Here is a 21,114-nt window from a genome sequence, read left to right on the forward strand (position 1 = left end):
GTAATGGAAAAAATCCACTTAGTGATATGATGAATATTTTTGGTGTATCACCAACAGGAAAAGAAGGTGGAGCAGATGGAGTGAGTAAAGAAAATCAAATGAAAAAAATTAATGAATTAAAAGACAAATTAGAAACAATGTTAAAAGGTGCTGGTGTAAATGTAGACAAAATTAAAGATAGTATTAAAAATAATGATTTATTAAAAAATAAACAATTATTAAAAGACGCTATATCCAAATTAACATTAGACCCTTCAATGATGAATATGTTTAATAATAAAGATGGAACTAATGGAAAACCTTTTGATATAAATCCAGAAAGTATGATGAAAATGTTTAACACCCTTTCTAATGGAAAAGGAAATCTTGGTGACTTAAATATGAACACAGATAATGGATCATTTGATTCATTTAATGATGATGGTGTTGATAATAATTTAGTTCCTACCAATCCTAATTCAAAAAGTAATAATAAAGATGAGAAAAAAAGTGATGACGATGATGATAATTATAATGATAAATCATTCGTTGTAAATTCTAAATATGCTGATAATTCTTTTGAAGATAAATTTAATACTTTTGATGAAAAGAATGATGATGTTAAATATGAATTGTTTGGTGAAAATGTAGGAGAAGAAGAATCTTTTTCAGCAAATGAAAAATATTTAAATAATAATAACAATCATAATAATAACAATACATATAATAATAGCCAACAAGGAGTGGTTGATAAAAGTTTTGATGAAAATGATGAACCATTAATATCATCATCACAATTTGATAATAATAAGAAAAATAAATTATCAGTTTCTACACATAATAAAAAATCTAAAAATATTATGGATTCCTTAGATTTAGAAAGTACTAACTATGGATCAAACTCCTCCTCATCTATTAACAACAATCACAATAGTAAAAATAAGAATAGCAAGAAAAATAATAAGAAAAAATCATCATACGAAGATAATATAAGAACAGATGGTAAAGTTGCCTTTGATATGCCTACCTTCCAGAAAACAATCAAACAATTTGGTGGTGCAAAAAATGAAATAGTACAAAATATATTAAAGAAATATGTAACCATGGATACTGATGATGACAACGATGTAGAAGATGAAGATGACGACGACGATGATGATGATGATTTGGATGAAGATGAATTTAGTGTTAAAGATATTAAAAAATTAATCGAAGAAGGTGTTTTAGATTATGAAGATTTAACAGAAAATGAATTAAGAAAATTAGCTAAACCTGATGATAATTTCTATGAATTATCACCATATGCAAGTGATGAAAAAGATTTATCATTAAATGAAACTTCTGGATTAACAAATGAACAATTGAAAAATTTCTTAGGACAAAATGGTACATATCATATGAGTTATGATTCCAAATCTATTGATTATGCTAAACAAAAGAAATCAGAAAAGAAAGAAGATCAACAAGAAGATGATGATGGATTCTATGATGCCTATAAACAAATTAAAAACTCATATGACGGTATTCCAAATAACTTTAACCATGAGGCTCCACAACTTATAGGTAACAATTATGTATTTACATCTATATATGATACTAAAGAAAACCTAATAAAATTCTTAAAAAAAAATAGTGAATATGATTTATATGATGATGATGATGATGAAAGTGGAACCTTTAAATCTCCTTTATATGACAAATATGGAGGAAAGTTACAAAAATTCAAAAGACAAAGAGCATTTAATTTACTTAAACAATGGAGAGCAAAAGAAAAAAAATTAAAAGAAAAGAAAAAGAAAGAAGAAATGGAAGCAAATAATGATTTTGAATTTTCTAAAAATTATAAATTTTCATCTAAAAATGATGGAGGTGTTACTATGTTTTCAAAAGACCAACTTGAAGATATGGTAAAAAATTTTGGAGGAAAACCTAGTGCTCAAGTAACTGATTCTTTTTCACGTCAAGAAAATCCATTTGTCCCAACTAATATAAATAATAATTCAAATGATGATGATATGAATAATGGATATGTTACCTTTGACGGAAAAAATAAAGTCTCAGAAAATGATGAAGATGAAAAAGGAAATAACAATGATGATGAAAATGATAACGATGATTCTAATGAAGAAGAAGAATTAGACGAAGATGAAGACGACAATTAATTTGAAAAAAAAAATAAAAAAATAAAAAAAAAAAATAAAATAAAATAAAAAAAAAATATATATGTGTATATTTTTTTGTGAACATATATATATATATATATATATATATCATATATGTTTTATTTTTTAAGTGGGAACCTCGTGTGTTTTAAGGAATAAATCTAATTAATTTAATTTTTTTTTTTTTTTTTTTAATTAATAATGGTATAGAAAAAATATATAATATATATGCTTTTCTGCCAAGTTTGCTTTTTATTTTATTTTTTCTCATATCAATTTTGTTTCCTTATATTTGCGCTGATCAGACGTCTATGAGAATTTTCTTTATATTTTATATAAATTTTATTCTGTATATTAATTTTTGATTTCCCTTTTTTTTTTTAATTTTTTTTTTTTTTCTTTTTCGATGTTTTACCCCCTTTTTTTAATTTTTATAATTCATTTTATATTATTATTCTATATATATATATATATATATATATATATATATAAATTTTTTTTAATTCACTATGAACATATAATATATATCTTATTATTTGATTTATTACAAAATGGTATGTATTATATACAATATTATATATATATATATATATATATATATATATATATATATATATGTAGAATAACAACCAACTTATATATTATTTTTTAAATATAAAAAAAAAAAATTAATTAAATTTTATGGATAAGTTTTTTTTTTTTTTTTAATATAAGAATTAAATCAAAAATAAAAGAAAAATATATTGCCTTATAATTGTTCTTTTTGAGAAAAAAACCTACATCATGATTTACACATAAAGAATAAATAAATATATTATAAATGAAAAAAAAAAAAAAAATGTAGTTTATAGAATAACAATCTTTATGTTATATTCTCTATAATATAATACATATATAAATATATGTAAAATATTTAAATAAACAATATATATATATATATTTAATTTTTACAAATCCGAATCCAAAATATTGTTCAAGTATGAATTATTGCTTTTTTTTTTTTTTTTTTTTTTTTTTTTTTACATATATAAAAATATATAAATTATATATTTAATATATATATAATATTTATGTAATGGTTAATATATTAAAATTACGTTCCTTAAATTTTAATATTATATTATATAACAATATTATATATTTATTTTATTATGTTCCTCTAGGTTCATTAAATGAATCATTAAAAAAAAAAAAAGAAAAAAAGAAAAATTTGTATCTAAACGTTTGTGTAACAAAATATAGATACATATCTATATATCTATATTTATATATACATATTCACATATTCTATTCAATGATAAAATGATCCTATCATATAATGTTGCTTAAAAACATTTTGAAAGGACAAGTGAATTATAAGAACGCTAGTTATATCAATATAGAAAAAGATATAAACAACAAAATAAATAAAATTTTAAATTTGATAGTATACGATGTGAATAAAAAGAAAAATATATCATGTTCTTATATTATTGATTATATAAAATATATGAATAAACATGTTTATAAACTAAAGGATGAACAAGATTTAATTCCGGATTCAAAAGATAATGTATATATTCAGTGGAAATATTATAATAATATTACTGTAAATGTATTAAAAGAATATGTGAAGAAATGTCATAGAAATAATATTGATTGTAATTATAATTATGAAAAGAAAAAAAAAATTCAATCTTCCAGTTATACAACTAATGATACATCGCCATTAATTACATTTAATGTAATAAATAATTATGCTGCGACAAAAGAAAAAGAAATAAAACATGATATGTATTATGACAAGTGTAATAACGTAGGAAATAAAAATGTATCATATGAAAAAAATATAATAAAGTTACAAACATGTCAAGAGGATATAACCTGTGAAATTCAAAATGATAATGTTATAGATAATCATATGATTTACAAAATGAATAATATTCAGGGACATATATGTGAGAACTATGTAAAGAATGATAAAAATATATTAAATAATTCTTCGTATATATATTATAATATTTCTAATTTGAATTATATAAAATATATGTGGTTACATCATTCTTTAGTTATATTCAAATTATTAATTGATACAAATTTAAAAGTTGATATTAAGAGACAATTTAATATGACAAAAATAATTGTTAGTCTTCTAAAACAATTAAATAATAGTAATAGTAATAGTAATAATAATAATAATATCATAGATGTTGATTTGTATCTTTCTTATTTTTATTTATTATCTAAAATTAATATGATAGATAAACATATGGTTATTCAACTATGTACATTTTTTAAGAAGGATTATAAAAATCTAAGTGATTTAAATAAGTTTTATCTTTTAAGGTGTATATATAATTTTGATTATTCCTCAAAAAATTTTCAACAAATATTGAATTATTTGCAAAAGTATTTCTATACGTTAATAAAAAAACACTACCTAGAAAATAACACCTATTATAATTATGACAATTATATTCACTCTAAGGATGAACAGAAAGAAATAAGTTCGAAGGGTATATGCTATAATATAGGTAGTACACAAAAAGAAGGAGAAAAAACTGAAATATCCATATTAAAGAAATATACAAACAATATAATTACAAATTCAAATGTAAATGAAAGTGAAAATATACATTCAAGTAGTATTAATATAGACATGAAAAAAAATAAAATAAATAATATTAATTATAGTAACAGTGATGATGCATATAACAACGCAGATGTAAATAAAAGTTTATTCCAAGCGTCATATAAGATGTTCAACACAGATATGTCTTATCAGGTATTATCTAAAAAAAAAGGAAATAAAAATAGTGACAATTTATTTTTTCATAATTATTTGTTGGAAATATTTGAAGTATTATTTAAACGTAAAAAACATATAAGCCTTCTAGATAGAACCATATTTAAATGTGTTGTAAATCAAGAAGTGTCAATATATAATAAAATTAATTTAGATCTTTTTAAAAATATAGTAAAATTATGTGATGAAGAATTAATATTTTTTCTCTTTAATAAAATAATACAAGATATAGAAAATTATGATAATTTAGAAATATACCATCTTTTGACATATTTGAAAAAATATGATGAAAACAATTCCTTGTTTTATTTTTACAAGTTCTTTCATATGTTGAAGGAAAAACAATTTGAATATATGAACATAAAACATGTTATATATATTTATATTTACATAAATAGATATTTAAATAAAGAATTTAAGAAACAGCAAAAAAAAAAAATGAAAGATCTCATAAGTATAAACATAAACGACCAAATAAATGAAATATATAATGTGGACAATATGATAAATATGCTAAATAAAAAATCTGATTTTACATCTCAATATGAGTATATATACACATTTTTAAATTCTTATATATATAATATAAATAATTATGATAATAAAGGAAAAGTAAAAAAGGAAACAGATTATATTCATAATGTTGAAATTTTTAATAATCTCTTAAATGAAGATATTAATCAAAAAGATGACGATATAAAAAAAGATAATTTTTGTTTATCAGAAGATAAAAGTAAAGTGAATATAAAAAATCAGTTCATGTGTATAGAACTTTTAAATGATATAAATAAAAATATAACAACTGTATTAACAACAAAAATAAATTATATAAATATAAAAAATATAATTACCTTATTATATAATACTTGTCAAATTAAATATGAATATCAAATGAATTTTGTTATGAATCTTTTTTTTCATTTATATGAAGAATATTATATGTTAATAAATTTTTCACATGTATACAAAATATTGTTTCAGAATTTTTTGTTCTACTACTACTACTACGATGGAACTACTGAATATATGAAGGAAATATATGATGCAAATAAAGGAGAACATATTTATATGGATAAAAGAAATAATCATATGATGTATAAATATGAGAATAAAATGAAACAAGTTTATAATTATATAAATAGACGATATTTTATAAATGAACATCAATTATATGATATAAATAAATTTACTATATTATTAAATATATATGAAAAATTTCTTTTGGATTTTATTAATTATAACATATATAAATGTTCCAATATACAAAATGAAAAAATAAATGAAAAGGATATTTTGAAGAATTCGTTCTTTGTTATATATATATATACTCATTTACAATATATTATTTTTAATAAAAAAAAAAACTACAATGATAATATTCCTTTGAATAATATAGAATTAATATTTAAATATAGTAAGCAAATTATAAAAAAGATAAATATATATTTAAAGTCTAATATATTTGCACTGGGTTATATACAAAATATGAATAACCTTAAATGTAATGATAATCATAATAATAATATTAATAATTTCAAAATGTGTAAACATATAACATATAAATTCAACAATGAAGTGGAATGTAATGTAATACCAAACATTTTTTATGAAAAGAACAAATTTGATATATCATTATTTGAAAAATTAGAAGATAAGAAATTTTTAAATATAAATATTTCACCATTTATAAATTGTCATAATAATAAAGAATATGACAATATTACGAATGAGATAATACCTTATAATATTAACAATTCTATATTAAATTTTGAATATAATATAGTTCCTTTATTTTATCATATCATTCAATATATAAACTATATATGTACATATATATACTTTAACACAAATACACATGAAAATATAACTATAAAAGAATCATTAATTTTTATTTCTTTGATTTGTTTAAAATATAATTTCAATATATCAAATCATAATATTGTGCTCATGAATAATATTTATAAAATACTGACAAGTATGCATATTAATGATATTAAGAAAAATATTCTTTTTATTATATCTCTAGATTATATACAGAAATCTTGTAATGTTAACAATATTGTAAGGACATTATTTAGATCTTCAAAAAATGGAAATTTCAATTATAATTTTAATATAAATGATATATGTGAAAATACAAGGTAAGCAAAAAAAAAAAAAAAAAAAAAATATAACCAATAATTATTATATATATATATATATATATATATATTTATTGTGTAGGATAATATAAAATGATTTGTTCTTTTATATTATAATCATTTATTTTTAATTTTTTTTTTTTTTTAAGGTGTAAAATTTTGGCAAGATATATTAAATATTTAAAAAAGGTACATATTTCATAAGAAGTGTTGCTAAGGAATTATTTTTTATCCTTCCCCAAAATTAAAATATATACATATATGTATATTTTATTAAAAAAAAAAAAAAAAAAAAATAATTATATGTATTTTATTTTTATAAATATATGAACACATTATTATATATATATATATATATATATATATTAATATATGACCTATTTCTGAAAATTTTTAATATATTTTTTTTTTGTAATATTTATTTTATTATTTTTTTTTTTTTTTGTGTTTTTCATTTTTTTCATAAGTGAACTAGAAAATTAATTTGACTATTTTTATAAAAATAGACCCTTAATGTTTTTTGATAATTTAAGAAGAAACGCAAAAGGAATAATATATATATATATATGTATGTATATAGGTATATACTTATTTATATATTTGCTTTTCTTTATCTACAAAAATGATATGTGGTGAATACAATTAAGCATTTAAAAAATAGTTATTTAATATATTATATTTTTGGTTTAATTTTTTTTATTTTTTTGGAACAAAAAAATATATTTAAATATATTTCTTGATATAATGTAGTGTCATGGATTCCACGCGAATAAGTGTGTGGAAAAAGGAGATAGGACCATCATTGAATGATGTGTTTTTAAAAAAAGATTTAGATAATATAAAACACGGAAATGATGAAAAGAAGAACAACATATATTTGAATACCATAAATGTTAATGAAAAAAGTAATAATAATAATAATAATATTATTAGTAGTAGTGGTTTGGTTGAGAAAAAAGAAAAATATAGCGATTTTATCTGTCGAGATAAATTTGTATTTGATATGAATATTACCTGTTTTCCAAATTATATGCATAAGTCATCATTAAATATAAAAAAGAAATTTGATATAAGTGATTTAATTATAGAAGTGCGAGATGCAAGATTACCTTTTACATGTACTAATGATTTTATAATTGATGATTTAAAAAAAAAACTAGCAATGAATGATAATAATAATAATAATAAGACGAATAAAAAACGTATTATTATATTAAACAAAGTAGATTTAATACCAAGAAAGTTAGCTTTAAAAGCCCAAAGTTTAATTGAAGAAAAAACAAACACCATGTGTTTATTAACTTCATCTAAATATAATAAAAATATCTCAAAAATTAGAGATATATGTAAAGAAATGAAACCAAAATTTAAAAGTTTTGGATTATTTGCTATGCTCATTGGTTTACCTAATGTAGGTAAATCTAGTATTATAAATTCATTTAAGGATATTACATATAATTTAAGTAAATATGGATATAAAAATAATAAAATAGCTTTTGAAGTCAATAGAAAAAGAGTAAAAACAAATGTCATAGCTGGAACAACGAAAATGATTGATACTTATAAAGTCTCAAATAATCCTTTACTTTATTTAATAGATACACCAGGAATTTTTTTACCTAAATTAGAAGATAAAGAAATTTCATTAAAATTAAGTTCGATTGGAAATACATTAGATTATAAATATGACCATATGTATGTTGGTGATTATATTTTATTTATACTTAATAAACACAAACATTATAATTACGTTAAAATATTAGGTTTAGATTCTCCATCTAATGATATTCGTTTTATATCTAATGTTATATCAACTAAACTAAATTTATGTAGAAATTATAAATATTTAGATATTAATGGAGGTTGTAGGTTTTTTATAGATATGTTTAGATTAGGTTTATTAGGCCAAGTATGTTTAGAACCTGTACCAGATAAACAAGATTTTATCACTTATTTGGACTTCAAATCTGATGAACCACTAACTATTAATTCGAAGAAATATCCAACACCATTCAGAGGTTTATTATAGTACATAATTTATATGAAAATATAAATATTTATAAATCTATAGACATATAAAATTTAATGAAAAGCGCAACCACTTCGTAACTATATATATATATATATATATATATATTTATGTCCATTTCATATTTTTATTTTTTTGATTCTTCTTCATTTTGAGCACTAATTAAAATAATAATTATAAATTTATTTATTTATTAAAAATATTTAGAACCATTTGAATTTTTATTTAAATATATTTGTAAAATTAAAAACAAACAAAAAAAAAGAAAAGAATAAAAAAAACACCGCAAATTATAAATTTATTATATTATACAAACAAATGAGAAAAAAAAAAAAAAAAATTATTAATAATAAAAATAACATTTTTCAAAAATTTATAATAATTACATATATATATATATATATATATATATATATGAAGGAACAAGTATATTATTATGAATATGTAAGATTTCTAAAAATATACTAAAAAAAATTAAAAAATAATAATCCTTTCAAATATCATACCAGACTAATTCAGTGTATATATATATATATATATATATTTATTTATTTTATTTATTTAAAAATCTATGTCCCAGTTGTCTTCATCATTGAGTGGTTCTCCATCATCCTCAGCGTCCTCCTCCTCTATTTGTTTAATATCAATATCTTCTGCATACGTTTCAGCTTTTGATATTAAAGGGGGATCAAGCAAACGACCAGCTAATTTATCCCAATTGAAGTTTGAGAAAAATGGATGATCTTTTATGTCTTTAAAACCATTTATTGAACAACCAATTCTTCCTTGAGGTAATCTACATAAAAGCCTTTTCATCAAATTTATACTATCTGTATCTGTAACATATTCTGGAAATGTAAGTTGCCCTGTTAATATATCACGGAATATTTCTAGTTGATCTTCTTCATCATTACCAAATGGTAATGGACCACATATAAATTCATATAGACATATTCCTAATGCCCATATATCAACAGTACATCCATAACCTTTTCCTAAAATAACCTCAGGTGCCATATAATGAGGAGTACCTACTAATGTATAAGCTCTACCTTGTACCTTTTTAGCACAACCAAAATCGATTAGTTTTACATAACCTTGTTTATCTAATAAAATATTTTCTGGTTTTAAATCTCTATATACAATATTTCTCTCATGTAAATATTCAATAGCTAAAATGATAGAACCTAAATAAAATTGAGCTTGTGATTTAGACAATAATCCTAATTTTCTAATAGCATCATATAATTCACCACCTGTAACTAATTCTGTTAAAAAATAAAAATATTTTGAATCTTTAAATGTTCTTACTAATCTTATAATAAAAGGATGATCATTTTCTGCTGTTATTTCTCTTTCTAATTTTATATTGTTTTGTTGATTTAAATTAATAATACTTTTTTTACTAACACATTTTAATGCATATCTTATTTTTGTTGGTTTATGATGAACTAATTTAACTGTCCCGAAAGTACCTCTACCAATAATTCTTTCTGTTTCTAATTCATCCATTTCTACTTTGGTATCTTGCATTTTTATTCTTTCTTCCAAATGTGCTAACATAGGTCCTTGTATAATTTGTAAAAACACGCTTTTATCAACAAACCAACATTCAACATTATTTACTTTACTTATAACAGAAGCTGTTCTTGGTTCATCATATAATAAAGCTCTTTCTCCAAAATAATCATTTTTTCCTAATGTACGTAACCTTTTTTTATTTTTTACTATTTCTACTTCTCCATTTTTAATAATATAAAATCTTGATCCTACTTCTCCTTCTTGTATTATATAATCTCCTTCTTCATATCTTGTGGTTCTAAAAGCTTCAATTAATAAATTACATTGTTTATCAGTTAAATATCTAAAGATATACATTTTCTTAATAATACTTTTCTTATTATTATAATCAATTGATGCATCAATATTATTATTTCCTAAACAATCAGCTAAACATGTTTCTGTTATTAATGCAATTTTACAAACTTCTAATGATTTAATAGTATGTTTAAATGTTTGTTTCTGATTTAATACATATTGATCTCCAAAAGACATTCCTCTCGATAATATACCAATAGATGTATCATCAAGAAATAATTCTACTTTACCTTCTAATACAATTATATATTTAACGGATTTTATTTTATCCTTATGTAATATATGATAATTAGCTGGATAATCTCGAACAATGGCCGTATCTGCTAAATCGTTTAATTGATCCCCACTGAACTGTTTAAAAATTTCACTCTGTTGCAAAGCTTCAGTCATAATATTACGAAATAAAACAACTTGTAAATTACCTAAAACAATATTTAATAATTTCCTACAAATGGAGGCACAAGCAGTTGGTTCCTTTGCAATGATTGTTGCACTTCTTGGTTCATCATATAGTAGAGCCCTTTCTCCGAAATAGGAACCCTGTTAAAAAGAAAAAAAATAATAAGTAAATAGTCCATAAAAAGTGATACACAAAGATATACCACATAATATATATATTAAAATATCTAAAAATTATATACCATATAACATTTATGCATAAACAACAAAATAAAACAATATGGCTACATTTTTTTTTTATTTTTTTTTATTTTTTTTTATTTTTTTTTATTTTTTTTTATTTTTTTTTATTTTTTTTATTTTTTTATTTTTTTTATTTTATTTTTTTATTTTTTGCGTACTTTTTCTAAAACCCTTATCTCCTCATCGTTAATATATACCGTAGCCTTTCCTTCTTTTAAAATATATAAGACATCTCCATAATCCCCTTGTTTAACAATGGTTTCACCAGATTTAAAGTTTTGTATTACACAAGCATTAGTAATCATGTTTTTTTGTGCCTCAGTTAACATATCAAAAACTGAAACAGAATCGATAAATGTTCTGTTCTCATTAAAATTTCTATTAGATAATTGTTTTAAGGTAGCTCTAAATGTACTTCTTTGAACTCCCCATAGAGTTCCGTCAGTTTCAGCAATTATAGTTGCACTTCTTTGGGTATTATGAATTAATGCAGCTTCACCAAAAGAACTACCTTTTCCCATGGTTTTTACTTTCTTATCATTTACATAAACATCAAATTTACCGCTATTAATAATGAAAAAGTATGACCCTAAAAGGGAATAATAAATATATATATATATAACAAATACATTACATAAACATTTTATGTATAGACACATATATATTTTAATATTAACAAGAAAACATATATATATATATATATATATATATTTATTTATTTATTCATTTATTCATTTTGATACCTTTTTCCCCTTGCTTTATTACTAAATTTCCACTTTTAAAAACAAAAAATTGCATATAATTAGACAGGGTTAATATTTCATTATCGTTTAATGTACTACAAACTAAATTATTTTTTAAGGACGTCTTTATCATATCAATATCTTCTGAAAGCTTTTCCCGAAGTTCTAAATGATCCTAAAAATAAAATAAAATAAAATATACGTTATAGATAAATAAAAAAAAATATATGAAAACAACATTTGTATATAATTAAATATAGATATACAATTTTAGAATGATATAATAATCTATAACAAAAAATATTTACATAAGTTATTCCTTTTTAAATTTAGAAATTCATTTTATTTCATACCTCCATTAAACTATCTTCTCCTGTAAAATCATCATTTGAAAAAATAGCCTTCTTTTTATTTCTTTCATTCCTAATATATATGATTAAAAAAAAAAAAAAAAAGAAGAATCATACATTAATAAACAAGAAGACTTTTATAAATAAATATATAGAACGTTAATAACATGTAATTAAATTTTTTATATATTATATCTTTAAAAATATAAAATAAAAATAAAATAATAATAAATAAAAACAAAAAAATCATGCACATGTATAATTTATTAAGGTATTATGAAATATTCTTAATCTTATAATAAATTTCTTGCCTTCATATAAATAAAATTATATAAATGTAGATATAAATTTATGTATATATATATATATTATATGTTTTTTTCTTTTTTTTTTTCAACACATTTCAAATATACCCTTTTTTTAGATTATCATCTTCTTCCATTTTTTTTTTTTTTTATTATTTTCTATTATATATTTTATATACACTTAAATTCTCTCTAAATCTTTGTGTATACAAATTAAAAAAAAAAAAAAAATGTGTAAATATTTATGAGAAAATAATTTTCCTTTTTATTACAAAAATTTAAAGTATTAGTCATTAAAACATAGTGAAATAAATTGTATATTTTAAAAATCTTTCATTTAATTGAATTTTTAAAAATATAAAATAAAAAAAAAAAAATTGAAAATGTATTAATAAAAAATATGTTTGCAGAAATAAGTAAAAAAAAAAAAAAAAATTTAGGTACAAAAAGGTGGAAAATTAAAATTTGGAAATTAAATAAAAAATAAAAAAATAAATGATATATATATATGTAATATACATATATATATTATATATATATAATATATTTTTTTCTTTTTCCTTTTTTTTCTTCAAAGAAATGTTAAAATATTTATATATAATAATTATGAATTTATAACAAAAAAAAAAAAAAAAAAAAAAAAATTGAAATAATTCTAAATGAATTCTTCAAATTAATTCAAATAAAAATACAATGTATAAAATTAAACACAATAAATAGAAAATAGAAAAACATGTGTATAATAATAATTTATCTATTTATTTATTCATTCATTCATTTATTTTATTTATTTTTTTTTTTAAATCAAAAATTGTGGGTGTAATTTTATAGGTTAGGAATATGATATTTATTTTATACATAAATTAAAATATATATATATATATATACATGAAATATTAATTATTAAATCTGAAAGACTTTGAATTTTCTTTAAATCATAATTTACATTTTTGCTGAATAAATAATTTGTTATAAAATTAATATATATATTTTTTTTCTTTAACTTTTTTATCTTGTCTTTATTATTGTTTGATATGAAAATAGAACAAAAACAAGTAAATAATGAAAACATAAAATAATATTATTTCTTAAAAATAATAATTAGTAATAATATAAAGAAAAAAAATGGTTTATTCTATGTTGATAATGTATTAATTTTTTTTTTTTTTTTTTTTCTATACTCTTTTATAATATATACATATAACAACATACTTATGTATAAATACATACATAAATATGTACATATATATATATATATATATCATATTATTATATTAGCATATTTGAATTAAAAATCTTGATATAAAGAAACAAATTATAAAAATGTATATTTAAATAAATATTTAGGAATATAATGTGAATAATTTAATATGTTGAAAAAAATTATTTCAAATATATATTTGTATACAAAAAAAAAAAAAAAAAAAAAAAAAAAAGAAATAAAAAGGAATAAAAGGTGTGTTTAAATGGTTCATGTCATTTTATTCTATCGTATCTGTATTTTGTTCTTGTCATATATAAATTTTGTTAAATAGAGAAAATAAATTAACCTGATGATTCAATATTCTAATTATCATATTGGCTATCCAATTAACTTAACTTGAACATTCGATTTTTTGGTGTCTTTAGAATTAGCATTTTGGTATTGTTTTGATAACAAATAATAAAAGTATTTATTTTTAATTTTCTGTCGATTATATGCCTAAAAAAAAAAAAAAATATATATATATATATATATATTTATATAATATCTATAAATAAATAAATATATACATATATTTATTTTGATGTGTAAATATATTTATTTTTTTATATACTTGTGTTATGTTCAGAATATCCACATTTTTTAAATACGTAATATGTTTCATGAATAAGGGTATAAATACATTATAAAAATTAATATCATTAAATGATAAATAAGAAAATGATCTTAATAGGGATGTCAATATTGGTAAGCTAATAAAGTATACATTTTTACAAACATATATAGATAAAATTTGCAAAAGTGTATAATTTTTAACTTTTATATTATTATAAAATATATTTTTTTTATTTTGATCTTGTTCATTAGATAGGTGTTTATTATTATTTAACCATAGATAACTATTGTATACAACATTTCTAATAGTATGATTAAATCTATTTTTTTTAACAACTGTTTGTTTTGTAAATGCTAAAAGATTATACAAATATATAGATAATGTTTTTGCATCGCATAATTTATTTATATATAAGTCAATAATCCTATGAGTAATAGAATATATAAATGATTCCTTATAACATCTATCTGTTTGTGCTAAAAATATTAATACACTTTTAATTTCTTTACTATCAAAATTTTGAATTATATATGTTTCATTATTTTTTATTAAATTAAGAACCTTATTTTGTAATTTATTAAAATCTGAAGAATTATGATGCATATTTAATGATAACATAGAATCAATTATATAGAATATATGACCAATATAATAATTATCTATAAATAAGAGTTTCTTTCTATATCGACATATCTTATTATTATTAAATAATAAAATATTATCCTTTTTATTTATGTATATTTCAATTTTTGTATTATCCAAATGACTACATATATTTTTAAATACCTCAATCATTTTTTGATAGTTAAATTCATAATACAAATTTTCTCTTATAAAATTATTATACATATTAATATATTTATCAATATGTATATTTTCCTTATTATTATTGTGGATGTTAACAAATGGTTCATTTTTTATATCTTTCGTTTTATAATCTTCATAAAAAAATAATTTATCCCACTGTGACATATATAAAGTTTTAGGTGTTGATTTTGTTTTATCATTATTAATTTCAATAAAGATATTTTCTTTATTTTTGAATATATTTTTATTTGTTGATTTTGAATTTAAAAAGAAAGAATAAAAATTTAATCCATCATTATATATGCTATTTTTAAATAGCATATAATTATCTCTATTTATATTTTCAATTTCGTTTATATATAAATTATGTATTATGTCATTATCATTAATATCATTATGACTATTAACATTTATAGAATTAGCATTATCATTTTGTTCTATATCATCCTCATTATTGTTATCTATTTGTTTCATATTAGAAATTTTTTTTTGTGTGTCACCTTTTTTGTCATGTTCGTTATCCTCTTCTTCATGTAATGCGTCATTCTGAAAATTGTCTTCATGCCTAGTAATTGTTTGCATTAAATCATCAAGCAAATAATTATTAAATGTTATATTTTCATTTTTATATAAAGCATATATACGTGATAACATACATACTTCAAAAAGATTTGCATTTTGTTCATAAACATTTTTGTTTATTTTTCTGGTTAAAAGAGAAAAGATATTCTTATCAAAAAAATTAATTTCATATAAGAATTTTAATATATTTAATAAAAAGTAATTATTAAAATTATAAAAATTTTCTATAAATATTTCTATAATAGGAACAATTTTATTATTATCATGTATATCACTAAGTAAACTAAGACATTCAAAATATTTATAAATTATTATTGGTTCTACCTCTTCATTATTTATTATAAAATTTCTTAAGATATTATCTAATGTTCCATTTTCCACTTTTAAAAAAGAAAAATAATAAAACATCATCATGAAATATTTTATATTTACATTATTTAATAAATCTTTGGTATCTTTACTTTTATATATATTATCAAATTGTTTACTCAGTTCTGTCAAAAAGTCCAAATCGTATATTCTTTCCATATAACAAAAATATAGCATAGAAAATATATCTACAAATTTTATCTGATCATTATTACAACCATCTTTTGAAACTTCCTTCTTATATTGTATATATTCAAGTAGTACTTTTTTATATTCGTTTATATATATTTTTTTTTTATCAGTACTACTTGCTTCATTGAAATAATCAATGATAAAATTTGGGATGACATGAGGATTTTTTTTATCATGCTTTTTTAGGATATCATTAAAGAATGAGCTCTTTATATTATCACAATTTTCATTATTATGAACATATTCTTCATTTTTATTATTTTCAATATTAAAATTTTTAACTTTATCATCTTTATCATTGTTATTATTTTGCATGGAATTAAAATATACTCTTTTTATAAATTGTGGTATATCATTTTTTATTAATATATTTCTTTTACATAAAATTGGCAAATGAAAATGTCTTGAAAATAATATACGCCTTGTTAACATTTTGATATGCTTTCTTTATAAATTATATACGATATTTAAAAAAATAATATGATGTTCAAAATATAAAATATAAAATAATATAACAAAAAAAAGAAAATATCATATAAATAAATAAATAAATATATATATAATATACAATTTAGTATTATATAATAATAAAAAATAATACTATTTATTTATTTATTTTTTTTTTTATTCCTTTTCAAGTATATGATCAACCAATTTAAAATCTACTGCTTCATCTGCATTAAAATATTTATCTCTTTCTAATATATTTGAAATAACATTTGTATCTTTTTCTGTATTTTTAGAAATGATTTCTATTACTTTTTTTTTGGTGTTCATTATTTCTTTATTTTGTATTTCGATATTGGTTGCTTGATTAAATGGTATGATAGAATAAGATTGATTTAAACAAAAAGAGGAGTTTTTTAAAGAAAAGCGATAACCTTTTTTTCCACTACTAGCTAATATACAAGCAATTCCATACGCTTTTCCTAGACAATATGTATACACATCAGAAGATATATAATTAATTACATCAACTATTGATATTACATCAGTTATACCATTCAAATTTATTATTTTATTATTATCTATATCACCTGTACTGTTAATATATAAATGTATAGGTTTTCTTTTAGATTCATATTCTAAATATAATAACTGGGAGATTATTTGTTCTGATATATGAGGATAAATAGGTGATGATAAAAATATAATTCTTTTAGATAAAAGTAAAGATGGTATATTTATGTTATACTTGTGATGCTCATTATCGGAATAATATAATTGGCTTTTATTATTATTTTTTTTTTTATATCTGTTTATATTGACTTTGTTTGTAATAAAATTATATCTCGTTATAATTTTTGTACATGTACAAAAATTTATACAAATTATTAACATAAATAATAACAAGCCTTGCATTTTTGAGTATTTAAAACATTATATATATATATATATATATATATATATGTATATATGTTTTTATTTTTCCATATATATTGTGAATATATAAGAAGGAACTTATATTAGTATGCCATATTTTTATAGTTACAATTATGCTACGATGGATATATATACATACATATATACATGTATATTTTAAATGGGATAATATTATTATTATATATTTGGTTGTTTTATATGTCAATTAAGAGATATAAATAATATATAAAGAAGAAAAAAAAAAAAATATATATATATATATATATATATGTATAAAATTTATATTATATATAAAAATATATCATTTAAAATAATATAAATGGATATAAATAATGGAAAGTATATTGAGATTATAAATTGTTATTAGGATTCTTAAAAATATAGGTTTGACATAAAAAGAAATTATATATGTATATATATATATATATTATAATAAATGAGATAAAAAGAAAAAAAATGAATATTATATATCATATGAAATAAAATACCGAGAGATATATTTTTTTATTTTTATATTTATTTATTTTTAAGAGAATAAAAAAAAAAAAAAAAAAAAAAAAAAAATTCTTACACATATTATATATACATGTGTGTTAACTTATCATTCCTTATTCTTATAATTTTAAGATGAAAAATTTTCATTTATATATGATTTAATTAAGTTAGCTTCCTCTTCCATTTGTTCAATTGATCTAATAGATGTACTAAAAAGAAAATAAAAATATAATAAAAGAAAGTGTAATATTGTTAAATTCATATATTATATTGGATAAAATTATTATGAAAAGAGCGTTTAATATAAAACATTGAGAAAATGAATATTCAAATTATAAAATAAAAAAATTATTAATGTAAAAAATATAATATAATAAATAAATAAATATATATATATATACATATATATGTTATATTTTAAATTTACTTGAATTCTTCCAGTTTAAAATTTTGTTCTATTTCATTTTGAGAACATACATTAATAGTATTATTACAAGAAGTACATATAATATTTTTTCCATAGCCTAAGTTAATTTTATTCATATCTTTATAAATATTATCATTATTTTTGTAATCATTAATTTTCCTTGGTATTATATGAATATGAACATGATCAACTGTTTGTCCTGCTTCTTTACCATCTTGAATAGCAATAGAGAAATCAGTTGTATTAAATAATTTCCCCATAATATAACACATAAAATTACATAATAAATTTATATCGATAATTTCTTCTATATCTAAATCATTATAATGTTTTTTTTTTTTTAAAGTAGTTAATAATATGTGACCAGGTAATAAGGGCTTATTATTTACAAAACCATAAGAATATTTAGTAGTTATAAATACCTCTCTTTTGTCAATTTCATATATACCGAATTCATATTTTTCAGAGCTCTTATTTTTATACCATTCTAATTTTTCAAGTATATTTTTATATTTTTCCATTATACAAATAACATATAAAAATATACTTGAAAAATTAGAATGGTATAAAAATATAATATATATATATATATATATATAATTATATATTCAAGTTCAAATAAAAGAGAGTTTATTTTATTATTATATTTTTTTTAATGACAAAGGAATCTGAAAAAATTATAAAAATATAATACAGAAGATATATTAGTACAAATTATTTGTAGGTGTACTTTTTTATATTATATTATTTATTCTATTCTTTATATGTGTTTCCCTTTATAATTGGAAACACACATATAAAGTATATATTCAATTATATCCTAATGTTTTAAATTAATTTTTTAGTGTACCTATATAGGACATTTTTCAAAATATGCACTAATTTTAATTTATATATATATATAAAGAATATAATACATACATAAATATATATATATATAAATTGACAATATGTTCCTTTTTTTTTTTTTTTTTTTTTTTATTAATTCAATTGTTTTTAAAAAGTTATATTATTATTTATTCATGATCTGAACAATTACAATTATATAATTAGATATATATATATTTTGAAAAAAAAAGATCAAGGATTTTCAACTGTTGATGGATGTGGTATATATTTATAAACAATATGCATATGGTTATTATTTATACGAAAAAATATCGAGAAGGAATAAAATATTATTTATTTTATTTTTTTATTTTCATTATTGTAAATATACCTATTGATAAAAGTTTTATAAAAATACATGTATATATATATATATATTATAGTGTATGTTTATATTATTATTTTTTGGGAATATATGTTTCTTTCTTTTTTAAATATAATATTTGTTATGTTATAATTATTAGCATGCATACATAAATAAATAATATTTATAATATAATAAATATACTTTAAAAAAAAGGATAAAGCGACTCACAAAATATATATATATTTTATTTGTATATTTATATTAAAATAATTTATATACAAAAATATTATAATATAATATATATATATATATATATATACATGTATACAATATATTTAACAAATGTATTATATACAGTATCATATATTATTATAAATATATATTTATATATATATAATATATTATTGAATTACTGTACATATTTTTCCGTGCATACCTTCATTTTTTTTTTTTTTTTTTTTTTTATCTTATATATAATTTATATATTATTTTTTATTTTATTTTTTCTATTTTCATTCATAAAATAATATATTATTTTTTTTATGTTTCCTTATAATATATTTTTATATATCCTCATGCATTATAAAAATTTCTTTGTTTTAAAAATAATATATATATAAAAATAATTATATGTATAATTCCCCTCCCCAAAAAAAAAAAAAAAAATTATATATATATATATATATATATATATATATATATATATATATATATATATATAATATATTTATATTTTATATTACATAATTCAAAAAAGAGGATTTATGGTATCAACTATTTTTATTAATTGAATAATGTACATATAAAAAAAGTACAGTGAAAAAATATAT

At 18.7% G+C, this 21,114-nt stretch overlaps 7 protein-coding genes across 7 annotated transcripts in view; 3 read left to right on the forward strand and 4 right to left on the reverse strand.

Moving 5' to 3' along the window:
• Positions 1-2,141, forward strand: part of PGSY75_1436300 (translocon component PTEX150) — a gene marked incomplete at both ends in the record, with an annotated part of 2,982 nt that extends 841 nt beyond the window's left edge. Inside the window, one exon of the mRNA XM_018788053.1 lies at positions 1-2,141. This exon is cut by the window's left edge and continues 841 nt beyond it. Coding sequence (XP_018639425.1) covers positions 1-2,141 — 2,141 coding nt within the window.
• Positions 2,142-3,459: 1,318 nt separating this feature from the next.
• Positions 3,460-7,271, forward strand: PGSY75_1436400 (hypothetical protein; the record flags this gene model as incomplete). Its single annotated transcript, XM_018788054.1, has 2 exons — positions 3,460-7,067; positions 7,217-7,271. The coding sequence occupies 2 exons, from the start codon at positions 3,460-3,462 to the stop codon at positions 7,269-7,271; spliced, it is 3,663 nt and encodes a 1,220-aa protein (XP_018639426.1).
• Positions 7,272-7,821: 550 nt separating this feature from the next.
• Positions 7,822-9,096, forward strand: PGSY75_1436500 (putative GTP-binding protein; the record flags this gene model as incomplete). Its single annotated transcript, XM_018788055.1, has 1 exon — positions 7,822-9,096. One exon carries the CDS (start codon positions 7,822-7,824, stop codon positions 9,094-9,096), a length of 1,275 nt encoding a protein of 424 aa, XP_018639427.1.
• A 561-nt stretch (positions 9,097-9,657) lies between these two features.
• On the reverse strand, positions 9,658-13,151 carry PGSY75_1436600 (cGMP-dependent protein kinase; the record flags this gene model as incomplete). Its single annotated transcript, XM_018788056.1, has 5 exons — positions 9,658-11,514; positions 11,775-12,205; positions 12,360-12,534; positions 12,713-12,782; positions 13,123-13,151. The coding sequence occupies 5 exons, from the start codon at positions 13,149-13,151 to the stop codon at positions 9,658-9,660; spliced, it is 2,562 nt and encodes an 853-aa protein (XP_018639428.1).
• Positions 13,152-14,596: 1,445 nt separating this feature from the next.
• On the reverse strand, positions 14,597-17,216 carry PGSY75_1436700 (hypothetical protein; the record flags this gene model as incomplete). Its single annotated transcript, XM_018788057.1, has 2 exons — positions 14,597-14,716; positions 14,832-17,216. 2 exons carry the CDS (start codon positions 17,214-17,216, stop codon positions 14,597-14,599), a joined length of 2,505 nt encoding a protein of 834 aa, XP_018639429.1.
• A 192-nt stretch (positions 17,217-17,408) lies between these two features.
• Positions 17,409-18,146, reverse strand: PGSY75_1436800 (ATP-dependent Clp protease proteolytic subunit; the record flags this gene model as incomplete). Its single annotated transcript, XM_018788058.1, has 1 exon — positions 17,409-18,146. The coding sequence occupies one exon, from the start codon at positions 18,144-18,146 to the stop codon at positions 17,409-17,411; it is 738 nt and encodes a 245-aa protein (XP_018639430.1).
• A 643-nt stretch (positions 18,147-18,789) lies between these two features.
• On the reverse strand, positions 18,790-19,610 carry PGSY75_1436900 (putative histidine triad protein; the record flags this gene model as incomplete). The annotated part of the gene is made up of 2 exons (XM_018788059.1): positions 18,790-18,871; positions 19,090-19,610. 2 exons carry the CDS (start codon positions 19,608-19,610, stop codon positions 18,790-18,792), a joined length of 603 nt encoding a protein of 200 aa, XP_018639431.1.
• Positions 19,611-21,114: the final 1,504 nt, after the last annotated feature.

The sequence above is a fragment of the Plasmodium gaboni genome, chromosome 14 (genome assembly GCF_001602025.1).
Source record: "Plasmodium gaboni strain SY75 chromosome 14, whole genome shotgun sequence".
Lineage (NCBI taxonomy): Eukaryota > Apicomplexa > Aconoidasida > Haemosporida > Plasmodiidae > Plasmodium > Plasmodium gaboni.